The sequence below is a fragment of the Temnothorax longispinosus genome, chromosome 8 (genome assembly GCF_030848805.1).
Source record: "Temnothorax longispinosus isolate EJ_2023e chromosome 8, Tlon_JGU_v1, whole genome shotgun sequence".
Lineage (NCBI taxonomy): Eukaryota > Metazoa > Arthropoda > Insecta > Hymenoptera > Formicidae > Temnothorax > Temnothorax longispinosus.
The window spans coordinates 21333934-21356327 of record NC_092365.1 but is presented as its reverse complement, the minus strand read 5'-3'; the positions used below and the strand labels follow the sequence as shown (position 1 = coordinate 21356327).

The window sequence follows — 22394 nt, the reverse complement described above, 5'->3', positions numbered from 1 at the left end:
AAGAACAATTTTCCTTTGTAATATATTCTTGTTCCTTATGTGCAGTCGAGAAATGTTAAGTCGTTGCATGTGAAAAAAGTTTTACATCAAGAATTTTCATGCAGATAATATAAAATTAATGGAATTTCGCATTTTTTAATGTAAAATACTTTAAAGTAAAAGTTTAAGATTATCTAAGATATAAATTTTTAAGTTATAATTAAATTTTATAATTTAATTTACAATATAAAAATAAAATTTTTTATTGCAAAACTTTTTAAAAATTAAAAAGTAAAATAATTTAAATTTTATAATTTTAAAGCACTAACTTTTACAGTTAAAAATTTTTTAATATAAAATTTAAAAATATATACAAATTAAAAAATATATATAAATTGAAAAAAAATTAATTTAAAATTTTAAAATTACAAAATTTTAAATAAAAAATTTAAATTATGGAAAGACTTGAAAGATACATGGAGTTAAGAAACAAATGTTGCATGCGTAGCATGTGTCTTTAGTATTTAAGTTGCATTTTAAAATAAAATATTTAAAAACTGAAGACGCAAAAATTGATTATTATATAAGTAATAAAAAATGAATCTTTTATGCATATGTATAACGATAAATCATTCAGTTTTTCTTTCAACCAGTATATTTTTCTACTAAAATAAAAATACGCCAAACCGAAGTGAAACAAATGCAGCAATAATATTTCAAATATTTCCTGTGACATCATCTTCATGGAGTGAGTGGTCAATAAAATCTCAAACTAATGAATCTCCATCATACATTCGTATGCAGATTGCTCTCACAATTTGCATTTCACAAATTTAAAGTGCAACTAACATTGTTCGCGAGACATATAAAATTCACCGTAAACTTTAACTAGCGCTTAAGATAAAACACTGTAACTTAACATAATTAATGGTGTAGATTTATGCTTTTAATTTCCTCATTACTCTTATCGATTTTCTGTTCTATATGTTCCAGCTATTCAATTTAATCCTAAGAAGCTTATTCTAGTCACGTATACGTTATATATGTATGTATTACTCGAACAATTCAGTATTCTACATTCAATTTATCTTCTAATACGATTTTAAGACTATTTCCTCATAGCTGTCCCTTGCATACATGCAACCTGCATTCAAAGAATCCAATAAAATGTTTTTCCATTGCCCATTATTCCTACATTATCTTTAAAATATTCTCGCCAGACCGTATTTTTATCTTGCGCTCGCTTTAATTACCGTCAATTTAAGTTATTGGTAATTGGAAGCATCGTAATTAAAAGAAGAGCTTTCCGATAATGGTCCAGATATATTACAAACGTGATTTCTTCTTCAGAGAACATTGATCTCCGAGGCTATGACCTACTGTATCACTTCACGTAGGAATTACAAGAATTATATGCTTGCGTTGCCGATTAAATTGCAAATTATTATATAAATTTTTATATAAAATCAACTTTTAGCCAATATGCCAAGTATCGCGTAACTAATACTCTATAATGAGAATCACTGTCTCTTAAACTGATGAGTTACACGCGAGAGAAGATCGGACGAAATATAAATGCCGGATGCTGTTAAATTTCGCCGGGACGGACGATTATGCCAGTTATGTCGATGCCAAAATGAAGAACACTTTCACTTTTTTCGCGAAATCTTTCGACGTTATTTATAACGTTAATCTATATTTCTTGTACCCCGATGTAGAAATCATTTTTCATATTTTTCATAAGTAACTTAATTAAATTTTCATGTTCCTTGCTTTAAAATAAAATACAGTAAACTCCTATATAACACGGGTTCATATAACACGGATTCCTATAACAAGACGAAAAATTTTTAATATTTGTTTGCTTTAAAATAAAATAAAAAATATTTTACTGTTATGTCTTCAATATTTATTTAACATTTTCTTATAATAAACCCTTATATCTTTTCTAAATATGTGTTTCTATATATATATTCCACATATACATATATACTCTGTGTGACTCATATCATACAAATTCATATAATACGAAACGCATCTTCCGTGTTATACGGAGATCCGCTGTATATTTATTTCAAAAGCAATAATTATCATTTTACACCAGCGGCAATATTAATTGCGCAATAAAATTAGGTGAGTGAAACACCCTTTAACTTTAAAGTGTGACAACATTCAATTTTATTACAAAGATAAACATTAAAGCTTAAATTTGCAACACTTTATGCGATAATCTTGTCACGTTGAGCGAACACATGCATAATGTTTCTGAATATAATTTGAAGATAAATATATAATGGAAATTTTTGTATTTGTAATGGATTGTCGCATTAAATATCGTATAATATAAATATAGGATTAAAACACAAAAGTAGCAGAATAAGGCATTATTTCGAAGAAAATATTTTTCACTTAAAGCGTGAAATAAATAGGAAAAAATTGGTGAAAATAATATAACAAAAAATGACCTTGACAATATTATAGCCATATAATATCCTCTATTAATAACAAAGAACAAATTTAAAGTCACACACCTGTAACCCCTGTAACTCACATTTACTCCAATTTTAACCACACGTAAGTGCTCCAATAATGCCGCCTGCGTCTTTGTAATAATAATAAACAAACCGGTTGTCACGAAATTGGCACACTCTCAATTTCTTGTAAGCGGAGCGTCACTATTTCCGGTCATACAGTCCACCAGCAGCAGTACCAGGGAACAAAGAGAAATATGTCACAGTACTCACAGCCAGCCGGTGCGTGACAAGTTTACGTGGAACTCGTCTAACTAGCGTAATAACCAGCGATAATTCGAGTTATCGCGACCGATATAGAAGAGGCACACTCACTCCAATTAGTTGAAACATTGACAAGTATTTTTTTTGCAAGATGAACGATTCACTCGATCGCGATTACAGAGATCGTCGATCCTGCTGGATCTCCGGAGGCAAGAAAAAGGAACATGCGGCGCCAGCTGGGAGCTGGGACTGCGATGCAAACAGGCTACCGGCCCGTCACCACGGAGAGACTCTGTTCGGATACCAAACCAAACCCAACGTTGGGACTCACATGGTCGGCGATGAGAAGAAGGGGAAACGGAAACGATTCCACGGCTATTCTCACACCGCAGGCACACATACACATACGCACACGCACACACACACACACACACGCGCATGCATCTAGTTTCTTTCTCACAATCGGCTCCGCACCTTTGCACCTTTCGTTTTCTCTCTTCTTCTCGCCTTGACACAATGTATACATGCATAGGTCAATAGTTGAACAATTGCCAGAGAATCACCACGTCACAGTCAGAATGTTGACAGAATAATGTCGATTTAAATTCATAAACTCAGCCAATCAACCCAGTAGAATTTCGCTTTGAGAGAAAAAAACCAGCTTTCGTGTCACGTATAAGGACAACAGATTATTCCCACATATGTCATTCCAGGTTATTATTCGAGTACGAATGAGTTCTGATAAAGCGATGTAGAGCGATTGAAGTTAGATTCAATTATAAGCTGAATTATAAAAGTTCCCGAGATGTAACGATGGGATAATCGAGTTAATTTAAGAGCTTTAAATTAAGTCTTCCGTATTACTGATTGATCACATGTCACATTAATATCTGGGATTAACACATATTGATCTTATCTTTCTCAGTATTTCCTAATCTATCAATCACTTAATTTATTTTTAAGTAGGTACGTAAAATGTAAATAGATATCTGAATTAATATATAAGTAATTAACATAAAAGGATCTTTGTGTTCTAAAATCCTCTAGATTGTGTTAAGTAATAGGGGAGACCGGGGCTCGTTGGCACAAGAGGCAAGTTGGCAATGCGTTCCGTTTATGTATTTATAGCGAAAAAACAATGGAAAAGTTATCACAAAATATCTCGTATATAACATAGGTACTTTTCCCAAAGTTCTATTTTAATCAGACAACTATTACAATAGAAAAAGAGAAAACTCTGATTCAAGAGATGGCAAGTAAATTTTCGAGCGTTTCAAAATATCATATTAATGTTCTTCAGCTTGAGAAGTAAATCAAAGTGACGTATCATTAGTTAAAATAAACGTTTCTATTACTATACGACATGTTATTTTAACTAACAACAGTAATTTATTGTAATATAAAATGACTGAAATAAAACGTATGTAGGAATGGGGTATGTTGGCTCATATCAAGACACGCTTAGCTTGACTTGTTGCCGCGCGCGTGAGACCTGTTTGAGCATGTGATTTGCTACCTACAGTGCTGATAAAAGCTAGATATATATATTTATATTAATATTTTTATGATGAAGAAAACTACATAGTATAGCTACATAAAATAGTTTACAATTGTTTCAATTGTTTACAATTGTTCATTTTTTCAGGGACATAATACAATAAAAATGATTAATCATTCCTCTATAAACATTTTTCAGTACTTTTTTAAAGAAAATTGATATTCAATGTTCTGTAGATTAATTTTATAATAAAATTATTATAATAAAATGTTTAATAATAAAAATTTAATTATTATACATGCATTAAAAAATAAGTACGTGTAAACTCATATTTCTGAATATGTATATTTGTTCTTGGCAAAAGTACACATAATATCAAAAATTATATGGCACACGCGTAGCACGCGCTTGTTATATTCCAGTAATATTTGAAAAGAGATAAATAAATAATAAAATACAAAACGCTTATGAAATAATGCTTAAATAATAAAACGCTTTTATTATCTCCATAATATCATAATTTTCACTCGCACAGGCGTGTGTACAAATTATTATGTAACCACACTATATATAAATTGCAAAAAATAATATACGTAAATTTCTGAAAAAATTCTGGGATTTAGAACGACGATATTTCAAGCGACACAAACTTACTGTTCGTGGCAGACTATATTTTCTCAGAGGCAAAAATGCATTCAAATGTTTGGCTTTATATAAGCTCTCGCGAAGTGTATTTAAACATCTCTCTCGGTGAACAGTCAAGTGTGAGAGAATAAGGAGAAAATATCGTCGACAAGAGGGCAACTTTTAAATAGTCGATGGTACGAATGCAAATGGTTGTGCACAGAGTGTAAAAAGAGCGGAGTACACTGAACGCTCCGGTTTCCCTTGACTCCGATACGAGCGTGCATACCAGTTCGTAGCATTATTTTTCCAGCTATCTTTCCCATGATTTCTCAAAAATACTCACGGGTAACAGCAATCTTCGATATAAAGTATCCGAGCCGCAAACGTAAATTTAAATTAATCAATCGAGTGTAACGGTAAACACGTAAACTTTTCGTGCTTTTGCATAAAGAATCATGCATATTGAATGCGACGCGATTATTAGAGAATAACGTGGAGTTCAATCTTTAAAAAATTTATATTTACATTTACATAATCATGAAGAAAAATATATTATTCAATTCGAATCGTTAACTGTGTATAAACTCATAAATAAATACTTACAAATGACATTAAAAACGTTTTCTTATGGAGTCTGGATTTAGCGTGATAGATGGTAGTCATCTCAAAAAAATTTCTCTCCCGTCGTCTGGCTTGCGGAAGACTAGCATCCTGTTCTTTTTAAGATCTTGTTTGAAAAATGAGCTTCTTGCAAAACCTTTATCGCGGTATATTATAACAGATTTATAAGATGACGCATATACGTACAAAATATTCAGATGTCATCGTATATGCATACAATCTCAATGCTTGAAAGGAAAAAAAATCAATAATTTCTTACATATTTACAATTACAAAACTTTGTTGCACATACATAAATAAATTATATCTATTAATTAATAAAACATGTAATAAAAACTATTTATTTTAATAGTATCAGAGAAATGTGAACTCTCAGCGCACTTGTCAATTTAGAAACGTTGCGTCAACGTTTTCCCATTTAATTACAGCTTTAATTAATTTGCTTTGATTAATTGTGTACTAATGTCTTTTCGATGATGTGATTGTAATTGACAATTAAACTGTACGAGCGAGGCATTGATGTAACTTTTAAAACTTTTCAATTTCCGCACAAATCAATTTTTCGTAGCATGCACGAATATCGCGGCACAAATAAGTCAACGATAATTGCTTATTAAGAATTTATCCTCTTTTCGTTCAATTATTATGTGATCAAATCAATCGCGAGAGCAGCACCAAATAAATAAAATCGATACGTCGGAACAATCGTGTACTCTAGGCGTAACGTCGGAGCACGGACTGTCACTTTCATCGATCTGCGGCGACTCGGGTACTCGCCGTAAAGGAGAAAGTAAAACGAAGCGGATTGTGCAATTATCGTCTCTACAATATAGCTCAAACAATTTCAGCGTAACAAAATGCTGGTCTGATGTATCGACAGTGCGCGAAAGAGTAATACTAATCGAATCATCGACTGTCTCTTGCTAAAATGATTGAACAGTCGTAATACAAAAATAAAATAGTCTTAATTGATCGGAATTTGATATCGGAAATATGTCATATTATTTTGAAACTTGTCATGAGAACTAATGGAGAATTTGTTATTTGCTTGCAATTTAATTTTGTGTCAAAAAATTTTAAATAAATCCTTAAAGAGCAGGATACACTAAAGAAATTCAATAATCCCAGTAAATTGCAGGAAAGTAAAAAGCTTTCTTATAATCCTCGTTTAAATGTAGAAGTTCAGAGACGGAAAGAGTTCAAAAGATGTTTACTTCATAAAAGCGGTAGAAAACTGAAAACTGCTCTCTCGAGATAAGTATAAGGTATTTCATATGCGATATGACTTGTTAAAAATGATATATACATAGAGATTTAAATACTGGATCTAGAAACTGGTTTTAATTAATATGAGAGTAAGAAACGATATAATTGTGACGATTTAATATTAAAAAAAATTACGTTCAGTCTTTTCCCTTACGCAGATTTCAGGAAGTATCGCGTTTCTTTTTTGCCGCAGGAAAAAAGCATCGCTCTGACTTTCCAATGTTTTGAATAAATGATAGCTTTGCACATTGTATGCCAATACGTTACACGCAATAATCGCAACCCGATGATGCGAAATATCGCATTACACCGAAAACACTATTCTTATTTCCGAATGAACCGTTATGATTCACAACCGGGATTATTCCCACCGGTTTCCTTATTTTACACATGCATCATCTCAAAACTTTCAGCCAATTATTGCATCCATCTTTCCTTTTCTTCCGTGTTTAAAAATACTAGTTGGTTTTTAATGCTAATATATTAGCCGTTATCGCTAGCAATTTACATAAAATTATGCAATCCTAGCAATTTGTTTACAAATGAAAGTTGTTAAATAAGAAGTGAAAATGTATTGCGGAATTGCGAAGACTTCTAAATACGAGAACTGTTTTAATAACATGTTATTGCCACTTTGCAGCAATCGATTCGCAGCTAATTTGTAGTGCAATATTATGAGCTGCATATATATAAACTTATCTAATCAATACTTCAGAGAATGTGATTGTTTTGTAGTTGCAGCCTTAATGTTTGCGTTTTTCTCATGACATTTCGATTTTTTATATGTCTTGTGATGAAGATAATTGAAATAGTTCTTATCACGTATGTGCATTGATAAAAAATTTAATTTCTTATGATCTGTTCTTTTCATAAAGTGATATCTTATCTCCTTGGAAATAATACCTATTTCTAAAATTAGAACAATAAATATAAATATAAAAGTATCAAAATAAATAAAAATGGAATAATAGAGAAAGAAATATATATTTCTTAGTAAAAAAACAAAATACATTTTACTATTTTGATAATTTTATTTCTTTTGTATATTTATTATTCTACTTTTATAAATGCATTCTTACTTATACTATAAAAGCATGTTCATATACAATTTCTATTCATTTACTATTGAAAGGTAAAAATATATCAACTCCTTTTTCAAAGAAGATTTTTTACTCTCTAAAAGTCGAAGAGTGAAATATCAATATCACTCAAAACGAGTGAAATGCAAGTGTAACGAAAAGTGAAAATTGATGAAGAAAGAGTAAAATTGCAATATAAATTGGAGTGAAATCGCACTCCATTTAAATGAAGATCAGTATCTATAAGAGTAAACTATGTCACTCTACAATTTTGAGGAAACTTTTACTCTGTTAGAGTCATTTATCAGTCGATCTTTAGTGAATCGTGATTCACTGTAGCTTCAGAGTGAGATCGCATCACTTCTGTAGAGTATAGCCGCTCTAAAATTTGAAAAATTCACTTCTACCTTATGAGTGCCCGCATTTATTCAAATTAGAGTGACAACTCTCTGTTTTGAAGTGACCAGCGCAATCACTCTAATATATTAGTGGCAAAACCACTCTATGAGATTTAGAAAATATCTTGTTCAAGTTAATCTTTACCGGGTGCTCTGTTCGAATTAATAGCGAAAGAATAAAAATACTTTTATTACATAATTCAATCTCAAGCTATCGATTGAGTCTACTCAGAACTCGATCCGTTCAGTCATTATCGAGATCTCAAAATCTCGGATACTCGCAACTCGTCGCGTCGCGTAAAAGAATCACGGTGCGGTCTCGCTTCGGGTATATACTTGGCGCGAGACCGCGCTACCGCGTGTCTCTTGATTTTTTCGCTCAAGAAAAGATATTATCCGGCATTTTATTCTATTTTTCTGGTAGACAGAAATAACTGTGTAAGCTATAAAACTTTCCACATTAAAGAGTAATAGTTTAATTCTCATTCAGGTTCAGAGTTCTCAAGGAAAAATTCCCCACTCGAAGATGAGAGTCATTAATCGCAAACGTTGTATTCAAGTTTCTCTTGAACGTACGAGAGATACACGAAACGCAGGAACTTGAGTTCTTAAGTTTGTATGTACATACAATAACAGGTCAATCAATTCTCGTGTTTTATACTTGCTGATGAAGTCAGCATAAAAGAATATTTGAGTCCAATTTTGCGGTGGAAGCCAAGAATTCCATTCACAGATTTTTGCAAGCGTTGCGACAACACTTGTTGAAACGCGTGTAAAAGGGTTCATTCGCACGAACGTAACAGGAGACGACATAAGCTGTCAGCATATTTTCGCTGACGCGCCGTTGCGAAGAACCATTCTGCCCATCAAATCCTGGGTTAGTCGTTGTCGATCTAATCCCGCGTGAAGATCAGAATAAAGCCAGGAATTTTGTATGAGACGATCGCAACAAACAACTTAGAGATTGATCAAAAGTAAGTCTTTTAATGTCATCGCGTCATTCGAGGTTTAGTGCAATTTAATTAAGTCTGATCTTTGGATTAATTCTGTTTTGTTTAATTTTTTTAATGACTAGTGCGTCTTTTGGATAAATCGAATAAACTGCACGTCGATAAAGGTTCGCCTTCGCAAATGGTTGATGTTCCAATCGATTCACCATGTTGCGTTGTGTTGACGGATTCGAGGATTCGAAATACAGGTAAGTCTTATTACTTGAAAATTAATATTTGAAAAATATAGATTCAGTTATATGTCATCAGTTTCTCATTGAAAATTGTGAAGAATATATTAATAATGAATTAAAAAATCATGGAGAGAATATATTGTATTACAGTATTCATTTTGCATTAATAAGCTCAGTAATGCTATACTGCAAATATTGTTTTATTATCTATCTATAAAATTTTAAAATGAATATTGGTCACGATTTTAGGTATAACATCCAACAAATGCAAGACGAAGTCGGGCGGGGACAACCACTCGAAATTTTACGCAAGCCACAAACGTATTCTTCTGACTGGAGCAATTTTAATCTTATTGATTACACTTTTTTTGACAATTATTAATCTTACGTTTTCCATACTGTCCGGACATGACGCTCGTGAAGCTTCAGGTTAGTAAATATTACGTACGTAGAGTAAATATTACGCGTATTATTTTTCCTGAGAAATTTGCTCTTGATCGCTCTCGCGATCGCCAATTTCCAGCCGATGTCCTCGAAAAATCATCTCTTCCACCATGATTCTTTCAGTTCGCATTCAACCGGAAACACGCTTGGAGCGAGTGATCAGGCTAGGCTTCCCTCTCGGCAGAAGATCATTGTTGAAATCCCGGGCGGGAAAAGTGATCGATGGAGACCCATCTTTCAACGATCAAACGGAGCTTACCAGCCAGATAACGCAAGTTGCAGAACGCGACGCATTTCCAACGATAAATGGGGGAGACGCCGACACGCGTTCCAAGCGGGAGGTAGTATCTCGCAGAAGAAGAGATTGCGATCTGAAGGCGAAACAATGCGAGATGCTGTTGAAAACGGTGCAAAGCTATCTTGAGGCTCTCAGCATTAAGTTTCCGGAAAAATCATTACCCACAGATATCCGGAAATGTCTCGATTGCAAGGAGTTGTTAAACAACGCGGATGAAAACGACGTGGATCACGCGCCACAATCGAAAGATCAATATTTCCCGCATGATTACGCCGAGCAAAATCACTCGAGCGATTTTGGCCCGGCCGTTATCAAGCTGCTGGATAACGGACAGGCTGAAAACGGCACGAAACGGACGGAAATTAATCAGACGGAAGCGGCAGAAATCCAGCCGCCAGTAGAGACAAACTCAGTTACGAACAATTCATCACAAAACGTCATGAATCAATCATCGACGAGTACCAGTACGCCGGAAATCACTACTATGTCAATACATCAGACAGATTACAATGGAAGCCGACGAATAGACGTGAGCGACATTGACATTAACGATTCGGGCATTAACGACAAACAGTCGGATAGTAATCCAGCGGCAAACGATTCGCGCGTGACAAAAAATCAAAACGACGGAAGCGTTTCTGCCGCGCCGAAAATCGACGAACCACACCGTGTGGTAACCGAGAGCAAAGATGTCACGAACGCGAAGTCGTGGTTTACGACGGAGTCGAGTAGCATGAGGACGCAATACAACGCTATTACGGGAGATGAACAATCTAGGAAAACCACAATCGCGACTGATTCGATAGGAACGACCGAAACGAGAATACCGACATACGAGAATACCGCCATCGATCTTACGACGCAGATTACTGAAAACGTGACGAGTGTGCCGACGGGAAACGACGTGATCGGAATCGACGGCGGTGGCACGATGCATTCTTCGGTGCGTCCTTCGTTCGAGGGACACCCGGAAAATCGATCAGCTACACTGACGAACGGTACGTGGTCGGGAAGAATACGAAGAAGAGGAAGTCGCGAAATAATTAAATCGTGACGGGGAGAGCTCGCTTCTTGTACCAATATTTACGCTACGGATGTGCTTCTTTAAGCTGTGTGGGCTCCTCCCTTGTGTTTTTTTTTCGCCGATTCTTCTTTGCTCCGCCACTTATTTTGATATTTTCTTTTTAAAGTTTATCAAAAAATATTTGTAATGAGCGAACGCACAGAAATTCAATTTTATTGTGACTTGCATCCCTAAGATTGCGTAAGCTGGAAGTATTGGGATATTCATCCTACATAACGTAAAACTCGCTTAATATGACTTGAAATTAAATACCTACGAAGAAAGTTCTAATCTAATTCGTAAATCAAAAACGATCAAAGTACTAAGTTTTTTCCAGACTGCTAGACTTCTACCACTCTACCATTTTCACGAAATAATAATGAAATTCTTAAGAAAGGAATACATGCTTTGCAGGATCGAAGTCGATGGAAAATCAGCGCGATTACGAACAGTTCATGTCGGCTGATCAATTTCAAAAGGACAACGGCAAATCGATTCCGGTAACTACGGAGAGCACGAAATCCTTTCAGCAGCTGCAACCGACACCAACGATGTGGACAATGCCGCATCCGGTTTGCTTCTTTGGCCAGTATCCCGGACAATCCTCCAACACGCCATTATCTCCAGTATCAGCGTTTTACCCAGGTCCCATCTCCTCCGCGCAAAGTCGCGGCTTCCCGTTCCTAAATCCACCTAATCAAGGCTCCTCGTCGCCAAATTATATGCAGGTGCAGGCGAACACGGTGCAGTTTATGCCAAGATTGAACTACGTCGGTAATCTGGCTCAACCGGGGCAAGACGTCGGTCCCACGGGACCTGCTATGAGTGCCATGTCGAACCACGCACCGGCCTTCTCGCTGAATCAGCAACCAACCGCGATGTCCCAGCAGCCAATTGCAAACATGCCGTATTTTTGCGGTTACATATCATTGCCAACCATTCGCTTCCCGCCGATCCCTGGCACGTCGCAATCTAACCGTTCTGTCGACGAAGCGAAAGATCTTCCAAGAGAATCAGAAAAATTACCTCAGAAGTACGGTGTTATCACACGAAATAACCCACGTAAGCCAAGTTTCGCAGATTTTCTGCGCGAAAGATTCTTTCCAATTATCTTATCTATCATTTCTCTTTTTAACATATTCTAATCTTATCTATCTTAATTATCTTATCTATCATGTTCTTCTTTTTATCATACTTTAAAGAACGTATAAAGTTTAAATTGAGACAAAATTTCTGAGAAAGTAAATTAGAATGTCATCTTTAACGGCGTGATAATTGTTTTAGAGTCTTCCACGTTCAACAGATGTCCTATAAATTATCATCAATGCGATAATCTGAACTGCGTCCCAAAGGTGAAATGGTGCGACGGCCATGTCGATTGCACCGATGCCAGCGACGAGACAAAGTGCTCCTGCAGAGATCGAATATCGCGTGATCGGCTTTGCGATGGTTATTTCGATTGTCCACATGGAGAGGATGAACTCGGTTGTTTTGGTAAAAAACATATGTTTCGTTAAACTTTTTTTATATACACAATTTAAATAAAATAAAAGGCAACTCAATTCTGTTCGGATGTTGTTTGCATTCAATATTTTTTATGTGCACATTTACATTTTTATATAATTTGTTTAAAAAATTTACTGAATTAGTAATATTGTTAATTTTTAGCATTACGTAACTTTAAAAAAAAAGATTAAACATTACACTGACGCGTGCTACGCGTTTTTTTTTTTTAATTTAGCTCTAATATTATACTATATTACATTACACCATTAACCTCTTGATATACAAAATTGCCAAAATATGTGATGACAGATGCTCATAAAACCTTTTACACGGCTTTTTTATGAGTGGAATATACGTGACATAGTAGAAATCTAGGTAACCAGCTGAGCATTTCTTCCCTTATCTTGAATGAAACAAGAACTCCAATAAAGAATTAATAAAGAGAATTGTGTTTAGCCGTAACTGCATTGTTAAAAAATTATAGTTATAAATATAATATTATTTTTAAATATTATTATGATTGTCCACCAGATGACGCTAAATACTGGTCAAATTTACGAAAGCTACTTTATCCACGAAACTTTTCTTCATCGCAAGCGGTTTTTACGAAATATAAACTTATCATGACAAATTTGTTCTAAAAAAAAAGACTTACACGTAAACGTACAAAAAGATTTAAAAGAAATGTATGCTATTAAATTTTCCCGGTAATCAAACTACCTGTAGAATGATAACAGATTGGCAGTTTAATTACCAGGAAAATTTAATAGCGTACATTTCTTTTAAATCTTTTTGTACGTTTACGTGTGTCTTTTTTTACAAAAAATTTATTATCTGTGTCCACATTAAACTCGTTATTTTTTGCTGGTAAAATCTGCCGATGTAATCTGACAGCAAATTGTCAGAAACCAAACAGAATCTGTCATTCTGATGTAAACTATTCCATTTAAATAAATATTTCTATTAAATGGATAATAAATAATTCCATTTAAATGGGATACATCATGGTTACGAAACGACAGATTTTGCTCAGTTTCTGTAGCCAATCTGCTATTATATTCTGTTAACAGATTTATATTGCATTATATTTCTGCTGACATTCTATCGACAAAATTTGCAGCAGACACTTTCAAAATCTATTCTCAACAAATTTATGTGATAAATGCTTAATTTCTAGGATGCTCATCAGACTCTTTCAATTGCGACGACTGGGACAGACGTTATAACAGAGACAATTGCGTACCACTTTTGCAACGTTGCGACGGGGTACAGCAATGCTCTAATGGAAAAGACGAACTTGACTGCAATATACTTCTAGAAACACACGTGGGTCCAAACGATGTAAGAGCAGAATATTTATACATTTACTTATTATTGAAATTCATAGTATTTATAATAATATTTATCATAATTTATAATTAGATTCAATTAAATTGTCATTTACAATCTTGGATCTTGGATCTTGGTAGCCCAATTATTATACATATATTTTTTGTGTAAATCGATTTAATTACGGGAAGGAAGGGGATTTTACTCCAACGGCAACTGTATTGTAAGTCTGACAAATCTAGTGGGCGCGCTATATAGTTTACTAATGTTGGAAGAGATATGTGTAATACACAAAAAAAATGTATAATAATTGGGCTATCAAGATCAAAGCTCGGACCGTAAATGGCGATTTAATTTAATCTAATTTAATTGTATATTATAACGGTTGTATTATATTTCTCGTATTAATAATTTATATATAACATTTTCCAATTTATCTTTTAATGTGTATTGTTTTGTTTGTAGATATTTACGGTTGGTTATACTCAAGGGTATCTGCATAAGAACGTACGAGGACAATGGTATCCCGTTTGCTCCAAAACACTCACTTGGGCAGTGGATGCTTGCGCGTCGGAAATTGGTCATCCACTAACGTATGTCATCGATCGTTTATAATACACGTATATAAGTCGTGCACTTGAAAATTTTTGCTGATAATAAAATTTATTAAATCTCTGAGTTAGGAAATTTCGCAAACCGTTATTAATTTGATATGTCTTTGCAGAACGATGCCGAAAATACAAACCGTTCGTGTGCCTGAGAACACCTTTCAAGATCCTTACGTGATAGTAACCGATAATAATAATATAAAGATGATGTCGTGTCAGGGTACAGCGGTATTCGTCAAGTGTCCGCCGTTGCCTTGTGGCACCAAAGCCCTCCCGCGTCAAAACTTCTCCCCCGTCTTCAACACGACGAAGAACAATTACAGAAGACACGCGAAGGAACAATCGGCCTCGGAATTTAATAAGCTCTACCGGGAGACACTGGGGCTGTTGAACGCTAGTCAATCGATGTCCGAGGAAAAGATGCAAGATCAGAATGATACTATTGTCGGGTCGCAATTGCGAGTAGTCGGCGGCCGAGCGAGTCAGCCCAAAGCTTGGCCCTTCCTGGTCGCCATTTACAGGGATGGTAATTTTCATTGCGGCGGTGTTATCCTCACTGAAGTTCACATACTCACCGCAGGTCACTGCATGTATGGGTAAGGGCGTTTTCAAAAACAACTCAGCTGTACGACAATATATATTACAAGCGACGACGAATTATCGTATTTTTCGAACGCAAATATTCTTTCTATCGATTTAAAATGTGTGTTTGCTAATAATTTTCAGATATGAGGGACATTATTACGAAATACAAGCTGGTATACTCAGACGGTTATCATTTTCACTGACGACGCAGTGGAGAAGGGCGAAACACGTGATTATACATCCCGGCTTTGTAAAAGAACAGATGCAGAACGACATTGCAATAATCGTATTGGACAAACCTCTTCTTTTCAATCGATGGGTCCGCCAGGTCTGCTTACCAGCATTGAATACCGCGGGTCTTGCATGGAGAGAAGGTCCGTCGCCACAATCCGTATGCGTTGCTGTTGGATGGGGAGCCATAAGAGAAGATGGGCCAGATCGTAAGCTAGACTTTTCTTTAGTAACCGGAGCAGTAATAAGAACAATCTACATGTATTAATTTCGCGCATATAATACAAAATATTCTAAAGAGCGCAATATAACACTGAAAAAAAATCCAGATTCTGGTAGATTCAACCAGTATTTTCTGGTGGAAAATGAACGAACCAGATATTTTATTCAGTGAAATATTTCTAAAACAAGATACGGCCTGCTTCTTTATTTAAAATTAAAATTTTGTTTTAGCGGATCATTTGCGAGAAGTGGAAGTGCCGATTTTGTCATCGTGTAAATATTTGTCCGATCAGAACAATGCCACGATCTGCGCAGGATATCCTCAAGGCGGCCGCGATGCCTGTCAGGGCGATAGCGGTGGTCCCTTGATGTGCAGGTAATAATTAACAGGAAGAAAACACTGAGAATCTGTGACTTCTACGACTGTTATTACAAAAAGCCTCCTTGCACAGAAATCCAAATTTAGCGTCGCAGTGGTATGCGGCAGGCCTAATCAGCCATGGTGACGGATGCGGACGTCCGAATGAGCCCGGTGTTTACATGAAAGTGAGTTACTACATAGATTGGATTCTGCAAACATTTGTAATTTTAGGTAAGTCTTTTAAAAAATTAAAAAATGTTATATACATTTCTTTTTAAGCTTGCTTTTATTACTTAAAACATATTATTTTGCAGATACTCAAGAGACATCTCCTTATGGAGATAAACCCTTGGATTCGTGTCCGGGATTTAGCTGCCAATCGAGCATGATGGGAAAGTGCTTGCCGAAAGAGAATCATTGCGACAGGATTGTACATTGTTTAGACGGAGAGGATGAAATCGGATGTGAAATTCTGCAAATTAATGAAAGATACAGGGAATCGGATTCTAATAATACATCTGTGAAACCGCAAGCAAACGAAACATCCAGTGATGCCACAGAAAAAAATAGTAAATTATGCCAAGCTCTTTCATAATTGTGACAAGCCTCGGATTTTTAATAAAATAATTGGAAATGACGCGGAATTTTATGTTACAGAAATGAGCACGGAAACAATTCCTATTTCTACTTCTTCCTATTTCTTCTATCAGACAGAAACGCAGACTTACAGTGATGAAAATTCAAACATCACGGATACTTATACCACAACGCCTAAAATAACGATGTCGAGCGTTAGATTAACGTTTACCTGCAAAAGGTAAGTTACAAAATATTACAGGGAAAGAACGGTTTTGCTGAAGTATTTAAAAATTTAGCTGGATTTACAGATTCGAAAATAATTTTGTTGCACCATCAAAATAAGTATAGTAGGTCGCTGAAATATGATGATAATGCTATAAAAAGTTTTGACATCAGCAATCAGTTTTAGCAATCAGTTTGAGTGTTCTGCATAATTATTTTGATGGTGCAACAAAGTTATTTTCAGATCTGTATCTAGCTAAATTTTTAGATACTTTTAGCCGTTCTTTCTGGGGTATAATTTAAAGTATTTAATAACATAAATTAAGACTTTTGAGCCAATGTTCGTCTCATTTACAGCCTGATTCAAACTATAATGATCAACAAAAAATGCGATAAGCACTTGGATTGCGAGGACGGCACCGATGAAGAGGACTGTACCTGCAGAGATTACCTGTTGAATTTCCAACCCACAGCGATTTGCGACGGACATCTAGATTGCGACGACGAAACGGACGAGAAAGATTGCGGTATTCGATTTTACGTAATTTCACCGTATTTGGTTTCGCTTATCTAACAAAATGATCGTTTCAGGTATATGCAAGGATGACGAGTTTTATTGCAGCAGGAGCAAGGGATGCATCCCGATGGTAAAGAAATGTGATGGAAATTTTGACTGCCCTCTAAGAGAGGACGAAGTTGATTGTCGTGAGTATACGATTCGTGTTCTCGTGTCTAAAAGACCGTTAAGCGGCATCAAAATTGCCATTTCCTTCTTTCAGTTGCATTGACTAACGGGGAATACGTGAATATGGATAGCGATAATCGACCGGTTTTGAACATAGAAGGTTTGCTTAGTAGATACTACTACGACACGTGGCATGTAGAATGTCCTCAGCCAGATATACTGAAGAATAGCACTAAAATGTCGATAATTGGAGGAAACTTGTGCAAATATCTCGGATTTATGTAAGTTTGACTCTTAAATGTTCAACGATTCGGTAAAAGTCTGACATTTATATTCACGCTCAATTTTCCAAATACAACACTTATCGCTGCTCGATAGTATTTTGTTCAAAAAATATTAACTGCAAAATATTTAATTGCGTTTGCGTGCGCGTTAATTGTACGCAGGAGTTTGCAGTCGTCGGGTGAGATCGTTGTGAATAAAACGGTGCTGGAAACGAGGTTCTCGCGAAGGTGGGCCAACGGCACGACGGGTTACGAACCTTCGCCGGTGGCAGGGAGTGAGGGAGGCGAGACGTGTACGGCGCTACGGTTTCGCTGCAGACCGGTTTTAAGCAGCAGCGCCGACTCGCATCTGGCCGTCGATCCGAAAACCGGAAGCCATACCTACCTGTGGCCGTGGCTGGCGGCCATCTTCGTCGACGGCCGTTATCACTGCTCGGCCTTACTCCTGGAATCAGACTGGCTCCTGGCCGATTCGAGTTGCACGGAAGCTGTCAGGTAAGTGAATCCCGTTTTCTCCGAAATTCTTCCTTATCTCAAAAATGCCTATCCGGTGCATTTGCAGAGCGCAGATTGTGTAAAATTTGACGAACCGTTTAGTTATCCTTACGATCGTTCTTCATCAAATTTTATCGATCAAATATCGATAAAGAGATGCGTAACGAAGAATAAATTGCAGATTATCAGTGAATTATACAACAGTTCTGCTCGGCCAAAGTCGCTCGTTCCTCTACGTAAACGGGCCCCATCAACAGATCTCGGTCGTTGACGAGATCAGGGACGTGAAAAGAACAGACGTCTCGTTGCTTCACTTGAAAACTGCGGTGAACTTTACCCGTTACGTGCAGCCGTTGTTCCTAGAGAAGAAGTGTGTATATTGATTATTCATCCGTTATCACATATACATATATTTTCTTCCTTTTACATGGCTACTTATCGAATTTTCGCAGAATATATCCATCGGAGAAGGACGATTTATGCGTGGCAATCGGTACGGACAACGAACATTTGACGCAATCAATTTTTCTCCAACCGATCCTTGAAAATTGCGACAAGTGCTATCGTTGTTTCGTCGAAGCTTTAGGTATTAAATGCCCGGTGAGTAGCTCCATTATAGTAACTCAAACTATGATTATTTCTATTAATTACGTAAAAGATGCATCGCTATTGGATTTCGACTTTATCTTTTGTACGCGTTTAGACCAATGGAACTTCTTCGAATTGGAGCGGAACGGTATTTTGTCGCAGCGAGAAAGGATGGTATCCCGCGGCTGTATTTCACGAAAACGATGGCCCGTGCAGCTTCCAAAGCACACAAAACTTGACGAGCATCGATTACATCCATGCCTATCTTACGCAAGCTTTAGGTAAATTTAGGTCATACCTGTAAAGACATCAATTTTTATACTATTAATTTTTTAATGTAATTAATTTTACGTCAAATGTTGTATTTTTATGCAAAAAAATGAAACAATCTAGTGTGATTTAATTTTCTTACTATGGTACTACAGAGAAAGAGCCACAACCAACAGTTGAAGCCACGTGTGATGGTGTTCGGTGCAATATCGGACGATGCGTCCCTTGGAATCAAGTATGCGACGGTGTAGCGGATTGCCGAGACGGTGCGGACGAGAAAAATGCAATGTGTCTACAAGTGCAACAGACGAGAAGAAAAGACGAGTCCAACCGCAGTAAGTAATTTTAGTGAACAATTTATGGAATTAATTTAAAATTGTAATTTACATTAGATTAACTTAAAATCTGAATTAAAAGTTTAATAGAATTATAAAGTCAGATCCATTAGATTAATTTTTAACTAATTGTAAATTTATTCGTTCTTGTGCGCGAGCTCATTTTCTCGCTGCCGGCGATTCTAGCGTGCGACTTTAAAAACTGGGAGCCGTGTGCAAATTTGTTTCATTTTTGGATCAGAATTATTTTTAATTCCGTTCAAATGCTCATTTTGATAAATTTGAAATCAATTTATTGTTAGATAGCTGCAGTAATCATAAATACGAATCATAAAGTCATCTGCTTTTCTATAAATAAATATAAAATGTAAAATTATGTCAGCGGCTGCGAATGTATTAATATGCATTTTTTTGTGTAGAATGCGCAAAGTCGGAGTTACGGTGCAAGAACGACGAGTGTGTCTCGAAGAGTGCATTTTGCGACGGTAAAGTGGATTGCTCGGATGGAACGGATGAACCTGTAAGATGCAGCTGCGCTGAATATTTAAAACTGACTAAGCCAGAACGATTGTGCGACGGGGTGCGACATTGTCTCGATAAAACCGACGAGTCGCCGGAAGCGTGTCATTGCACCGAAACTAATTTCAAATGCAACACGTAAGATTGATAATTCTAACAACATAAAACATTTCTTATATCTCTAATACTTTAAAAAGTATTGTTGAATAAATGATAATTCTTGTAAAAATTATTACAATCAATAATTATATATAAACGTTATGCGCAGAGACAGCAAAAATGTTACCTGCATCTCGCGAGATTTCGTGTGCGACGGCGACAATGATTGTCCGAACGGAGAAGACGAGACGGAATGCAAAAAGGTGCAAAAAACTGCAGATAACAGGTGAGAATTTAATTGAAATGAGCTGCGCCATAATTGTTGTATGTCACGGATAATACATCACAATTGTTAAATGTTGACTAAATAAAGTTAACACGTTTTTTTTTTAATTGCTTCACAGATTTGCTGCAGGCGAGGTGGTGCAACGATCCTACGGAGTATGGCACACTCTGTGTTATCCGTCAGTAGTAATGTCACAAGAGGAGGCAGTAAACGTGTGCCGAAAGAGCGGCTACACAAACGGAACGATCAATTACGAGTATCAAACTCTCGAACCTATTATTGTTCCATCTCGCGATGATTTCTACATGATACGATTAAATTCGAACACGTGGATAACCATGCGTGACGATAAACCGCTCATAAATTTGGTTCAACCGGAGAGACCCTGCTACCGTCTTTTTGTCAAGTGCAATTAGTGAAATGTATTGTTTACAAATTTTAAGCAATCACGTTATAATAATTTCATCTCTACATCTTATTCACGGTATGACAATCGAATGTAAAAGATCTTTTTTATCTTGAAAGTTAATGTGAAAGACACACGAAGTATCATTAAGTTTTATATAATTGTTTTAAGAGATTAATTTATTTAGTTGTAGTGCATAAAAGCTACAATATACGTCCTACAATTACATTTTATATTTAGTGCATAAAAGCTACAATATACGAGCAAAGCAAATCAATTACGTTAGAAATAATTCTTTTCTAATCGAATAAATAAGTTCATTATTCTTTGTTTGTACCTTTTGATAAAACGTCAAATAAATCTGCATTAAGAGAGAGAGATATTCGCTATAATTTGTATTTGTAGTTTCATCGTTTTAATTGTTATCTACTAATATAACATAAAATTGTTTGCAAAATTTAACACTCCCTGCAAATATATTTTACATAATATATTAAATATATTAATGAGCAAACTGTATTAAATGAAATATACATTCTTAGAATTCGCTGTTTGACAGACAATGGAATCAGATAATCACGTAATGAAATTTCTACATTCAAGAAATATGATAGCGTTGAATAGAATTTCCCGATACCGCGATACGTGATCGCTTCGAGCACGTGCACGTGCGTCACGTAGGAGACAGTGCGAATTAGTCACTCCGGGAATGTGAATGGATACCGTTTTCCGTGGTTTTGTGGCATTCGAAGGCAACTTGCCAGGAGGAGCCAGGGGCGCAGTCGTTTGCCTTCAACGGCAGCGACCCCATTCGCTATACATTCCATCTGCCCCTTCTTCTTCTCCGAAGCGATTCCTCGTCCGTCTGTTTTCCATCGTTCCGGCAGTTTTGCATATTGACTTCGTTCGATGAAGACCACCTGGAGCGAGCTAAAGGTTAATTAACGTTATCGATTTAGCTCCCTTGAATACCACTAGTTTCATAAGTGACTCTTGCATTTATATTGAATATAGTGTACAAGAAAATATTTTATACGTTAAAAAAAAAATAATATACATGTTTTATCTGACAATGAGTAAATAAAAAATATATTACAGAGAAAGAGAAGTAAATTAATTATTATAAAATTTTTTGTCAAACAATTGATGGTAGCACGAATTTCCAGCAAATTTTATATAATAGATATGTAAAATATAAAATTATGATTTTTTCGTTATTGGTATCAATACATTATTTGAATTTTTTGCTGCTTGCATTTGCCGTAGCATTCTTCTCAATTACTATACTTTACATACCGCTTTTTACCTTAAAAGCTTACCGTCCGATTGTACGTCGAACGGCATTGCGGTGTAGAATCCCTAACAACAGCCACACGCGGAAACTCCTTTCCTGGTTCTTTCGAGCGAAAACGAGGGGAATATGAAAATAATGGCTATTTTTTCTCATCGTGCGTCCATCTACTGCATCCTATCGCGGCGCCGGCGTGGTATATATTAAACTTGCACGTATTTTCTTTCGTATGTGCTACTTATGATCTATATTAACGCGAATATTTCTTATTTCATAAACATGTCATAAATTGTTGCTTTATC

At 35.8% G+C, this 22394-nt stretch overlaps 2 protein-coding genes across 2 annotated transcripts in view; one reads left to right on the top strand and one right to left on the bottom strand.

The window, feature by feature from the left end:
* Cdase (neutral ceramidase) overlaps nt 1–3006 on the bottom strand; it is a 42897-nt gene extending 39891 nt beyond the window's left edge. Inside the window, exon 1 of the mRNA XM_071785361.1 lies at nt 2523–3006. The gene's annotated coding sequence lies outside the window, so the exon portion shown is untranslated. The remainder of the gene's footprint in view (nt 1–2522) is intronic.
* Nucleotides 3007–9031: 6025 nt separating this feature from the next.
* On the top strand, nt 9032–21177 carry Ndl (serine protease ndl). The gene is made up of 25 exons (XM_071785978.1): nt 9032–9177; nt 9279–9401; nt 9636–9815; nt 9954–11126; nt 11606–12253; nt 12476–12685; nt 13875–14038; nt 14492–14619; nt 14751–15230; nt 15361–15659; nt 15904–16048; nt 16125–16264; nt 16348–16602; nt 16691–16850; nt 17192–17361; nt 17426–17539; nt 17614–17800; nt 17966–18298; nt 18480–18668; nt 18751–18898; nt 19002–19167; nt 19312–19491; nt 19911–20148; nt 20279–20395; nt 20514–21177. Coding segments are annotated over exons 1-25 (6246 nt in total). The 5' UTR covers nt 9032–9176; the 3' UTR covers nt 20812–21177.
* The last annotated feature ends 1217 nt before the right edge of the window (nt 21178–22394 follow it).